The sequence below is a fragment of the Sceloporus undulatus genome, chromosome 5 (genome assembly GCF_019175285.1).
Source record: "Sceloporus undulatus isolate JIND9_A2432 ecotype Alabama chromosome 5, SceUnd_v1.1, whole genome shotgun sequence".
In the NCBI taxonomy this organism is placed as follows: Eukaryota; Metazoa; Chordata; class Lepidosauria; order Squamata; family Phrynosomatidae; genus Sceloporus; species Sceloporus undulatus.
The window spans coordinates 57,423,781-57,435,828 of NC_056526.1; the positions used below are offsets into that span (position 1 = coordinate 57,423,781).

At 37.9% G+C, this 12,048-nt stretch overlaps 1 protein-coding gene across 1 annotated transcript; it reads left to right on the plus strand.

The window, feature by feature from the left end:
- Positions 1-6,907: 6,907 nt before the first annotated feature.
- LOC121932039 (interferon gamma-like) lies at positions 6,908-11,831 on the plus strand. The gene is made up of 4 exons (XM_042470314.1): positions 6,908-7,068; positions 8,667-8,741; positions 9,706-9,894; positions 11,670-11,831. The coding sequence occupies exons 1-4, from the start codon at positions 6,949-6,951 to the stop codon at positions 11,817-11,819; spliced, it is 534 nt and encodes a 177-aa protein (XP_042326248.1). The 5' UTR covers positions 6,908-6,948; the 3' UTR covers positions 11,820-11,831.
- Positions 11,832-12,048: the final 217 nt, after the last annotated feature.

The following is a 12,048-nucleotide window of genomic DNA, read 5'->3' on the forward strand; positions in this document are numbered from 1 at the left end:
TCGGCTTGGACTCAGGCTAAATTGATTATGTAAAAGGAATTATTATTTTTTAATGTAAACTTTAATTTAAATCACAAAGGCCTGTTACAGACTGCCAAAATAAAGCTGCTTCGGGTCTCTTTGGAGGTATGCTATTTAAATGATGCATGGGTCCTAAGAGTCTGGAGGTCGCGCCAAAGCCACACTCCATTCCTAAGCACTGGAGTGCAGCTTTGGTGCAGCTTCCGGATTCTTAGGACACATGCATCATTTAAAGAGCATACCTCCAAAGAGACCTGAAGCAGCTTTATTTTGGCAGTCTGTAACAGGCCAAAGGTACCAAAATAAGGATGCATCCAGGCTGATTGAAAGGTTCCAGATTTTATTTCTGTTCTTTCCAGTTTTATTGTTGTTATTCTTTTGTGCCTTCAAGTCATTTCTGATTAATGGCAATTCTTAAGTGAACCTATCATGGAGGTTTCTTGGTAAGATTTGTTCAGAGGTGGCTTGCCTCTGAGACCAAGAGAATGTGACTTGCCCAAGTTCACCCAGTGGGTTTCTATAGCTGAGCTGAGATTTGAACTCTGGTCTCTAGAGTTATAGTCCAGTGCATAAACTACTGCATCACCATACTAGCTCTCATAAGAGTCTTATACAGACGCTATATGCATAGTCTTATATACAAAATTATATTTTTAGTAAACTGACCTGAGGAGCTGATATAGACTCTGATTGTACTGGGAGCTGACAGAAAATATTATGGCATAAACAAAATGTGTATGGATCCCCAAAATAAAAGCAGAAAGAATAGGAATACATTTTGGAACTTTCTTTTTAGAGTGCATTCAGACTGACTGAAAATTGCCATATTTTGTTCCTGTTCTTTACAATTTTATACTTGGGTAGAATAAAATGACCTGGGGAGTTGGTATAAAAAGTTTCCGGTTCTACTGGGAGCTGACAGAAAATATCATAGGATAAACAGAATGTGGATGGAATACAAATCTCTAAAATAAAATAAAAAGGATCAAAATTGGGGACTTTTTGATTTTTTTAAATCAGTGTTTATTACCCTTAAATCAGTTTGGATGAGCCCTATCAGAAATTCCTAACAAGAAATCTTTCTAGGGACTGAAATACATAGATAGAGGATGTTAGACACCATTACTATTATTGTTGTAGTTAAAAAAATAGCAGGTTTCATAATGAGAACGTAAAGGAAATAAATGAGGAGGAACTTGAGAAATATTAAATGCAGGGACCCAGATATTAATAGAGATTACACATGACACTAAAATCCTCAGGATTTAAAGTAATGAGAGATCTTTCTGGGGACTGCAATACATAGTTGGAAGATGGTAAGCATCATGTTATTATTTCAGTATGTAGAGAGATATTGTAGCACCTTTGGGACTAACAAGATCTCCCTACGTACTGATTCTACAGACTAACGGGGCTAAATATTTGAATTCTTTATTTCAGTAGTTAACAAACTATACTGGATTTCAAAATGTGAAAGAATTTTGACATATACTCTCAAAAACTTTTGTGGGAGTGTGTGCATAGATGTGTGTTTATACACAGTTCTCTCTCTCTCTCTCTCTCTCTCTCTCTCTCTCTTTCAATCACAAAGCACCAAAAACCTCCAAAATGTTGCATATGGTCTGAGGTAAACGTCCAAAGGTAGGTTGGAAATTCTTTATAAGAAAATGATAATCAGTAGGCTTGGTTTCAAATAAACTGTCACAAGTGGTTGGACTGCTGAGGGTTTCTCACTTAGTCATAGATGATGACTTTAACTTTGCAATTCCCTTTGCTAAAGAAAGAAAAAAGAAAGAAAGAATGAAAAAAAAAGAAAGAAGAACAAAAGAAAGGAAAAAAAGAAAAAAACTTGCTTAGTAATTATACTGTAGCTACAAGTGCCAAGTTATACAGGGAGAAGTTCAAACGAAAGCATTATAGAGCATGTCTATACAGGCCAATGTACAAGTTTTCCCTGTCCTCACAGTGACTCTTTCATATGATGCAGGGCCAAAGACCCAGTTTGACTGTGGACTGATTTCATGACATGAGGCCAGTTCTGTACTGAATCCTGACCTTCCCTAAACTGGAAGACTTCCCTTTTGCTCTAGATTTTGCAGGAAAATCCGGAGTATTCTAGAATTGTGCAGGGCAGCTATTTACACACATACTCTACTGTGCCACCCAGTAGCACCACTCCTCAGAAGGAGCAACTTTGGTACAAGTTGCTCCTTCTGAGGTAATAATGAGGTGCCCAGCCATATGATCAATGCTGAGTTCCTCATTTTCAACCTCAGAGGGAGCAACTTCTGACAGCGACACCAGTGCCAGGAGGACACACATGTGGACAGCCACTCAACATTACTCTGGAGTGCAGAGGTGGGAATTAGGGGCAGCTTTGGGGTGCCTGGAGTATTCTGGCTGGTGTAGACTTACAGATACTTGGCAACATATTCCTATTTCTCAGCCGTTGTGCAAAACAAGACATTTTCTTCATTGACTCTCCAGATGTTAAACTTTCAGTTATTCTCTTCAATGATATTTCAGTGAGAAAGAGTATCAATCTTTAATAGAGCTTTATGCTGTATGCTCAGTGTTACTGAGCAAGCATGGGCTTTTGCAAAAATCTGTAAAATAACCTTATATTTATGAAAACGCAGTGGAATCTTTGCAGTGCCACTCACTAACTCCTGCAAAATGATTATCAGAACCTGCTAGTGCAAAATACATCTTCTCCCACAAAAGATCCAGTGGAAATTAAAAGGAGGGATAAGTGGCCCTTAGAAACCACACCTTGCTCTTTCTTATAACTTTTTTTGTTTACTTACTTATTTAATAAGGATAAATCTGGAGACATATTGTTTATCATCTTCCATTGCGTCTGTCTGCAGGCCTAGCACCTAGATAATACTCCAGAGGCAGGAGGTGAGCCCCTAAAACAGATACATGGTACCATGACTGGAGAGAAAATGGCCACATCTTTATCAACCACAACAAAGAAGTGTTGGTATTGCATGAGGGACAGCTCCAGGTATCAGACAACCTGTATGTCACCTGATAAGTGCATCCCACACAATGCATGCCTGCAGGAGAGGCTTCTCCAAGGAATGACAGTTGGAATCACATGGGTGTGTCACCTCTGTGTGGTCCCCTGCCACCTGGGAGTGAGACTGTTTCTTGGCCTTTAAGCTAGGCCTAACCCCATATGTCTGTACTCCCCAGATCCCTTAAAGGACCCCCCCCCATTAGAGAGGCAGAATGGTGTAGTGGTTTGAGCATTGGACTGGAGATGTACTGGACTTGGCCATGAAAACCTATTACTGAAAGCATGATCCTCTTTTAAAACAATGTGGGCATTCCCTGAGCATATTGTTTTAGAGGAAAAATTTGGAGAAGCATTTAGCTTTGTTACACAGCCTGATTCAGTGTTGGTAGTAGCTGCCAAATTGGGGTGGGGGGAGGATATTGTGCATCTCACAGGCTACATCTTTCCCATTCCTGTTGCAAATCAGTTGATCAATAGAATAAATAGAAATTGGCTCTTAATAAATTTACACCAAAAATCAGAAGCAGTTTTTCAAAAATGAATAGAAGTGCACAGTTTTCGAGCAGCTCTTTGACAGCAACAAAAGCAAAAGCTCTTGCTGGGTTTTTTGATAGCAAATTTATTTTCGAGCATGATTTGGATTGTTGGTAATTATTTTTGAATCTGTGACACTTTAGGACTGCCTCCTTCTGTTGTCAAAGTGCTTGGAGAGATTCTATCAACCACCTCTATTCTTAATGTGGCCCACTTTGGCTAGTTATACCAAGACAAAAGGACTGATTGCTTGGGTTATGGAAGTAATGATGCCTTGTTGTGAGTGGGGGTGCCTTGAAGGAAGGCCTCAGCTGCACTGAAGAAAGAGGTTGTGGACTGCTTCTTGAGAAATCCTCAATATACTCAGAAATGTTAACAATCACTTCCTAGTCACAAATAGTGCTGTAATGGTACATCTTTTTTCTAAACAAAAATTTATTAAGTGTAAAAATATGAATACATGTGAAGGCGAAGGCTTTCATAGCTGGCATCGACAGTTTTTTGTGGGTTTTTTGGGCTATGTGGCCATGTTTTATAAGAGTTTATTCCTGATGATTTGCCAGCATCTGTTGCTGGCATCTTCAGAGAATACATGTATACAGATGCATATATATGCAGATACAACCATACATACTTATACCTATACCTACCTACTTTATACCTGCTTTACCATCACACTCAGACTTATTATTTCTACCTGTCTTTACTTCTTTCTTCTTCTCTCTCAAAGACCCACACTTATAAATCTCCATCACTACCCCTTCTTTCCTTCTCCTTCTTCATCAATATATTCTTTACTTCACTATCTATCCTCCTTTTAAATGTCTTTATCTTGCCCAACATCTTCCCCAATATTTTCCCCACACTTACTCATACTCTCCTGACATTTACTCAAACATGATTATATCTGTAATGGTAAATCTTGATGTGCAGGCTCTCATCATGATAATCTGTATAGCAACACCCCCAAGAAGACTCCAAAATACAAGTTAATTTGTTGGCCTATTCACTATACAATACTATTTCTAGCAGTTTACATCTCTCCTAGGAGCAAATCTTTTATAATGCTGATGAGCCTTGTTGATTCAAGACCAAATCACTCCAAAATAATTTGTATAGATCACATGGTTACAGGAAAACTCAATCTTTCATTTCTTTTTAAAAAATATTTTATTAAGGAATTATACAAAAAACAGAACAATAAAGGAAGGCTACAACCCTACAAAATTTTACAATTAGAAAATAAACTCTCACAATTTTTAAAAGCATCACATATATATAGTCCTACACAGTTTAAGTTGTTTGAAATAGATCAGACCATAGTGACCACTGCCAAGTTGGAGGGTGGACACCCTGATCAAGTCTAACCATTTGGTATGTGGTCGTCTTCTCTTTCTACTGCTCTCTACTTTTCTCAGCATCATTGTATTTTTTAACAAATCATGCCTTCTCATGATGTGGCCAAAGTACAGCAGTCTCAATTTAGTCATCCTGACTTCCAGGGAGAGTTCAGGGTTTATCTGTTCAAGGGCCTATTTGTTTGTCTTTTTGGCCATCCATAGTATCCTCAGTACTCTTCTCTTAACACTGCATCTCCAATGGGTTGATTTTTTTTTTAGCTGCTTTCTTCACTATCCAGATCTCACATCCATATGTGGTGATGGAGAATATATCCTTATCCATGGATTCAACCATCCACGATTTGAATCTCTCTCTCTCTCTCTCTGTATGCATGGTACACTTCAAGACATCTTATATTTTATCCAGTCCTAGTCACATAAGATATTGTGGAGCATAATATTTCACTAGTGACCTTGGGTTAAATAAGGACTATTAATTAATTACTGCATATACTCATATATAAGTTTAGAAAGTTAGATAAAAACGTTGGTTTAAAAAAATACTATTATAAAACCCTTATGAAAAAGGAACCATCTCCTGATGCAAAGCAATCTGTCCTGGAAGCACTGACCTTCCTCTAGTTTCTCATCCATTCAGCCTTTTGTATGAACACAAACAATTATGCCTGCTAGAATTTTGCAAGTTTTTGGCATTGTTTTCCTTTGTTTCATCCTTTGGATTTTTTGTTACATGCCACTAAGTTTTCCCCTTGACTTATCCACAGGTCAAATCAAAATCCATAATTTGGGCTCCAAAACCTGCCCTTGATTTATACATGAGGTTGACTTATAGTTGAGCATATAGGTAATTAATTAATCCAAGATCTAATAAAAAATATCAGGATGATATACAACAACATATAATGAACAGTGTAGGACAACATAAACATTAAAAATTATTTCAGAAGGCTAAAAATATTAAACAATTGAAGAAGTCAAAGAAAGACAAATTAAAACCAGATTAAACCAGGGTAGCAATCCTGTGATTGCTCAGATATCATTGTACTGAAACTCCCAGCATTCTTTACCAATGGCTATGCTGTTTAGCCAATGTACTGGGACCAATAGTCCAACAATATCTGGACGGCCACATGATTCCAGTACCGAAGCTAAATCATATGCTAATAAACCTATTGAAACGACTGGAACTTGCTAGTCACAATTAAATAGCACTGAGACTATTGTTGGATTTAGTCCTTTAATTTCAAGTGTTATCAGTTCAGTAACCACTATGAAAGTTGTATGGAGACATGTCACCATAAATTACATTTTTAAAAAGGCTGATTATATATGAAAAAGTAATAGCATTACATTGCTGGGTCTCTTTGTCTTAATGTTAAAGAGCACTGTTTTAATTTCAAAGACAACATGACTGTCATGTCTGTCAAACTGACCCAGTAACCACACGCAGTGGCTTCTTTGCTTTCTGATGGTTTGCAGAACATATCTGAGTCACTAACAAATGTGCTTGACAAGATTGTACCTCAAACCTATATTTCCTGTCTTGTTTCTTGCTCTTCCACCAAAACGTTCAAAAGCAATTTCACACCATTGTATAGAGATTTCCTCTAAAATGGGGTGGGGTAAGTGTGGAATTCCCCCCCCCCCCCCTATCTTCTTGTTGGTGTAGCCATGCTTTCTAGGGAACCAGACAGAGTTGGACGTTGGACACGTAGCACTGCTTTCATCATGTGGAGAACCCAGCCACTTAAAGGAAACTTTAGGTGCAGAGATCCCACAAACCAAACCTATTAATAAAATCTCTTATCTAACACCATCTCAAGGAATGTGTGAAAACTGTGCAATTCTGATTCGTGAAAATTTTTGGGTGACCGGGTATAAATACCACCACCTTAGAGAAGCTAAGATCACAGTTGCAGGTTACAATAGACGATCAAGTTAGAACATTTATGTTGGTCCAATATCCGAATCTATAGTGAAAGGGCATTCTTACTTGTGTTGAGAGAAATGGCCTGGAAGATTTGTCTGTTCATCCTTCTGGCTGTTAGTTGTTGGCATGGACGTGTCCTCACCAGCTCAACTTTTGAAACTATCCAAAAATCGATTAGACAGTTGGAGGCAGACTTTGTAAGTACACCTTCATAATAGTTTCTTATTTTCTTCATTTGAAAACCTTAAGGCTAGCTTGCTAGTGCTGGCTAGGTGATCTAATGTGTCATAGGCACAGACTTGTAATTCAAAATTATTCTTTTTTATGCAGTTAGGTAAATTTGGACTGGATTGTACAGCACTTACTTTGACTTCTTTTGAAATGTCCTCCCATTTTGTATGACAATTTAGTAGTCTCTATCAGCTAGAAATATAACATTGTTTGTTTCCACACACCTGACAGGATTGAAAACAAACTTTGCAGATCTATGCATGCTTTCTTTTATGATTTTTGTACTGAGGTAACTGATTGACTAGAGGCATATGAACAGAGCTGGTTGCTTGGTTGTTCTGAGAAATTCTCTTATACTTTTTCCACTTCTAGCTCAAGATCTAAACAGCTTATTTAATGCTTTTTTCATATCACTGTTCTCTGTTAATGAATAGAGTCCTTTCATTGTGACAAGTCAAATAATTCTTCATTTTTAAAATTTGTTTTGAGTAAAAGGTGCCAAAGAAATATTGTTTTTGTGTATGGAGCATAGTTGTAGAATTGACACTAGTCTTTCATGCACTGGTGGCTGCTGTGTATATATGAGTGTGTAAATTTGCTCTAGGTTTGAGTCCAGACTTTCAAGGGGCTATGCAAGATCCTGAGCCTATTGGGGGGGGATATGATCCAGCACCTTAGTTAGTTAAAGTTTGTGCTAAACCTCAGAGCAGTTTTACCACTCCTGCAGGCATAGAAGCCAGGAGCCATCACTGCTGCCATATGCTGAGCTTGATAATGCACTAGTGTCATTCCCCACAAATATATATAGTACCTTACTGCAGCTTTGGACATTACTAAGAGTTGGCTCTGGATGGTAACCAAAACATCCTTTGCCACTGACTGGTCTGCAGTCAGGAAACTCCATGCTATAATGGCCAAGGGATAATTGAACTTGTAAAGTCATGTTGACTTATAAGTGTGAAATGCTAGACTGCATCTGAACGTTGACATGGCAGAAGCCCCAATTGGTGATGAGCCTTTTTCAGTAATCAGCAGTTGACTTCACACTTGCTCTGTCCTTTGACAAAAAAAAAGCTACTGCTTTTTTGAGAAGAGCTGTGTAGGCAACTTCCTTGTGTTGTAGCTACTGTTATACTTGAGTGTGATTACAATGAGTAAAGCAACAGGCTGAGACTATAAATAAAAGAGCCTAATTGAATATCCACAGTGTTCAAGTGCGTGTTTCATTTTCTAAACTGATTCCACAAGTGTATGTGGAAGAGATGCATTGAAACTAAACACCATTGCAGCTTTTAAAACAGCCTGTAATTGAATGTGGGTGGTGTCCGAACCTATTTGCAAGTAACAGAAACTTGTCAGTTTGATGTTTTCCTTACATCTGGAACACTGACAAAGACTTTAAAACTAATATTCAAGTCAAAATTTCTCATGCTCATTTATTTTATCAATACCAGAGATGAGGCTTGTTTTTGTAGAAAAGTCCGCTCTGAAGGTCAGAAAAAACTGAAATTGAGCCGCAACCTTTTTTCTACTAAGACTGAAATGTTTGTATTTTGTATTGCAGAAGGCCAATATGTCTGATGTTGCTAAAGGTGAAGCTGTTTTCACAAATATGCTGATAAGCAACCTATGGTCACAGGTAATTTCCTTCATTTGTTTTTTCAGTGGAGAGGGAAGAGGGTCAGAGCCAAACCTCTTGGAGTGAGGCAGTTCCCTCATGCAGTGAATGTTTGGTGTTATGAAATGGCAGAACACAATTACTGATTAATTACTGCATTTTTATTGATGGTGGGAATGAGAAGCAAATAGGATTTCCTGAATCCACTGCCAAACAAATTTGTGGGGCTTGGATACTATGTGTCTTTGAGAACCAGCATAATGTAGTGGTTTGAGTGTTGAAGTTGAACAACCCCGGGAGACAAGGTTTTGAATCCCCACTCAGAAACAGAAACCCACTGGGTGACTTGGGCAAGTCACACTGTCTTAGACAAGGGTAACAATGGCAAACCTCTTCTGAACAAATGTTGCCAAGAAAATCCAATGATTGAGTTGGTTTGAAGACAAATAACAACTATGTATCTTTACTATGAGTGGAGAAAAGGAGACATAGCTGGTTGCTCTGCCTCAGGCAACAAAATGACTTGGAAAACTTTTTTTGAAATGTGGACAAATTTTGTATAACTCTACCTTGAAGAAATTAAATTGTCAGTCATTATGGATTGACTGTTACAGATTAAATCTACAGTCAAGGACATGTATTCTCATTGTAGAAACAGCGTTTATGTCTACTTTCTTCACGAGACAAATAAAACTAAATTTGAAAGGCCGAATTCTCTCAGTTTGACTTACCTGATTACATGAACATGTCTGAAGAAAGTCATAAAATACTATTCTAGTTTCATAAGGCATTGTTTTGGTTTTTCACCCAGTGACTACTTCAAGATATGATTACGCTAATATTATTGATGGTTGTATGATTATCAAAGGACTTCCCTAGTCAGAGAAAATAATCTGGAAGCTTTTGATTTGAATTGTTCACATTTAAGTTATTAAATAAATGGCACTAATGAATTTTCCTGTCCTCCCCCCCCCTTTCTTGGCAGACTAGTGACAGAAGAATATTAATAGCACAGATTATTTCTAAATACTTGGAAATGCTGAATAATTTAACTAATTCAACTAACACTCCAAAACATGTGGTGGATTTAAAAGAAGCTCTGGAAGTCTACAAAATAGACTACAGTGACAGCTTGAAGAGAGCAAGTGATCTAATTCAGTTGGCAAAGCTTCCGGTAATATTCAAATAATTTCCTTCCTTCTTTGCTTTGGATCAGGAAGTTTGCATGTGTGTGTCTATCTGTGTAAGAGAAATGTGGTTGAGCTAATGGCTTTGGAAGCATGTGCTGATGGGTTATACTAGGAGTAGGGAAATATGGACCAAATTGTTTCTGGGCAATTATGTAGGGATGGATGATGTGATGATTAAAAATGAAAAAATCTATACCTCAAAGTGAGTGGGCACACTACTCTCTCTCTCTTTCTTGCTCAGACAAATACATGCATGTTGTCAGATTTTTGTTAAAGGTGCCATTTTAAAAACCTCATTGCAGTGACAGAGGATCAAATTTTTAGGCGTGTCATAGTATTGGGTGAGGAGGGTTAACTTTTACCTTACCAGCAGTGGAAACGCTACCACTGTTGTAGTGAGGCTTCACAAAGGCCTTCATTAGTGTTTGTGGAAGTTTTTTTTAAAGGCTCATTCCAAGGTGGTGGTGGTGGGGGGGGGGGGGGGAGACAGGCTTTTCACAGGTCTTGGTGTTGGGAATATTGGAGAGAATTAGACCTTCCTTCTCTAGGACCATTTTCTCTAAAAGACGTCTTATGCTTCAGTTAGGCTTTAAAAAGCCTTCATTTGCCCCGAAGAAGAATAAAGGAGGAGTGATTTCTTTTCTCTTTAATCACTGATTACTGTGGTCAAAGATGAGAACCGCAAGGAAGCTAGCTGACTGCCTGGAGAGGGACCTTCTCTCTGCAGGGTGTTTCTGAATAGCCGGCCACAGGTTCCCCATCCCTGGGTTTTAATGTTGCCAGAGTAAAAAGTGGAGATATCTCCTGTCCTTTTAATGGCTGTGTAGAAGAAGGAATTTAAGAGGGAATGTTTCTTATCACACAGCTAGGTAGCAAGCAACACCTGTTGAAATTCTACGCAGTTATTAAAGAGAAAGGAGGCATCTCCCTACTGGCTTTACATACATATGTCATGGGAACTGACAGGAGTTAACCATGTAAGGGCAGTGAAAAAAGAAGTTCTCATGCAAAAAGTCAATCAAGTTCATTTCTTGCACATTTCAGTTTCCATCCTCTGTGCGTGTGTGTGTGCACGCACTGTCATCAGTGACCCATAATTGTCCTGATGCTAGATGCTTTGGCTGAAATGAATGGTGGATTTAGGTTGTGTGCATATGTGTGAATCCACACTACATGCTCATAGATTCTGATTTATAATGTATACATGGAACTCCTTTGTCTATATAAGTTTGAAGCAAGCACATACACATGCTGGCAGAAATGCATTTCTTCATAGGGTAAAGAGGCTAGATAGACTCCTATTGGTGATTTACACCAGGGTGAGAATCAGCTAGCATGTATAATGGTTTGAACATTGGAATATACTCTGGAGGCCAGGGTTTGAATCCTGGCGCAGCCATGTAAACCCACTGAGTGATCTTGGACAAGTCACACTCTGTCAGCCTCATAAGATGGCAATGGTAAATCCTCTCTGAAGAAACTTGCCAAGATAACCCTGGGATAGGTTCAATTTAGGGTCACCATAAGTCAGAAATAAAGGCACAAAACAACAGCAATAAGGATTACAAATGTCACCATAAGCCCTTTTTTATTTAACTGAGATGTAGTTATGTCAGGAAATATGTATTTGGTTATGGAATGCCATTTTTTCAAGCTTGTGGGGTTTTATTGTTGTTCCATATGTATGCACAGGCCACATCAAGTATGCATAATTTCCTACATTTAAATTTTTTTTTTCATTATTTGTCTTTTGGAATAGATGAGTGATTATAAAATCCAGCGCAAGGCTGCATCGGAAATGTATTCGGTCCTACAACAGGTGAAGATAGAAGAGAACAAAAGAAAACGGAGGAGAAGACGACAAAATCCCAGAAACCAGAAGAGACACATACCAAGCTTCATAGGATAACACTGTTTCTCTACAGGGAACATCTTTTAATATATAAATGTATTTATTCATATTTATCAGTTTAAAATAATTATTTATAACAGTCAGTCTTGAAGAATAATTTAAAGTATTTAAATCAACTGAATTGAAGTATTTATAATTCGTGGTAATTTCTAAAAAATAATTTTATTGAATTCTTATTTATTTTCTGATATTTTTTTTAACTGAATCAGTTAGATTCTGTCCAGAT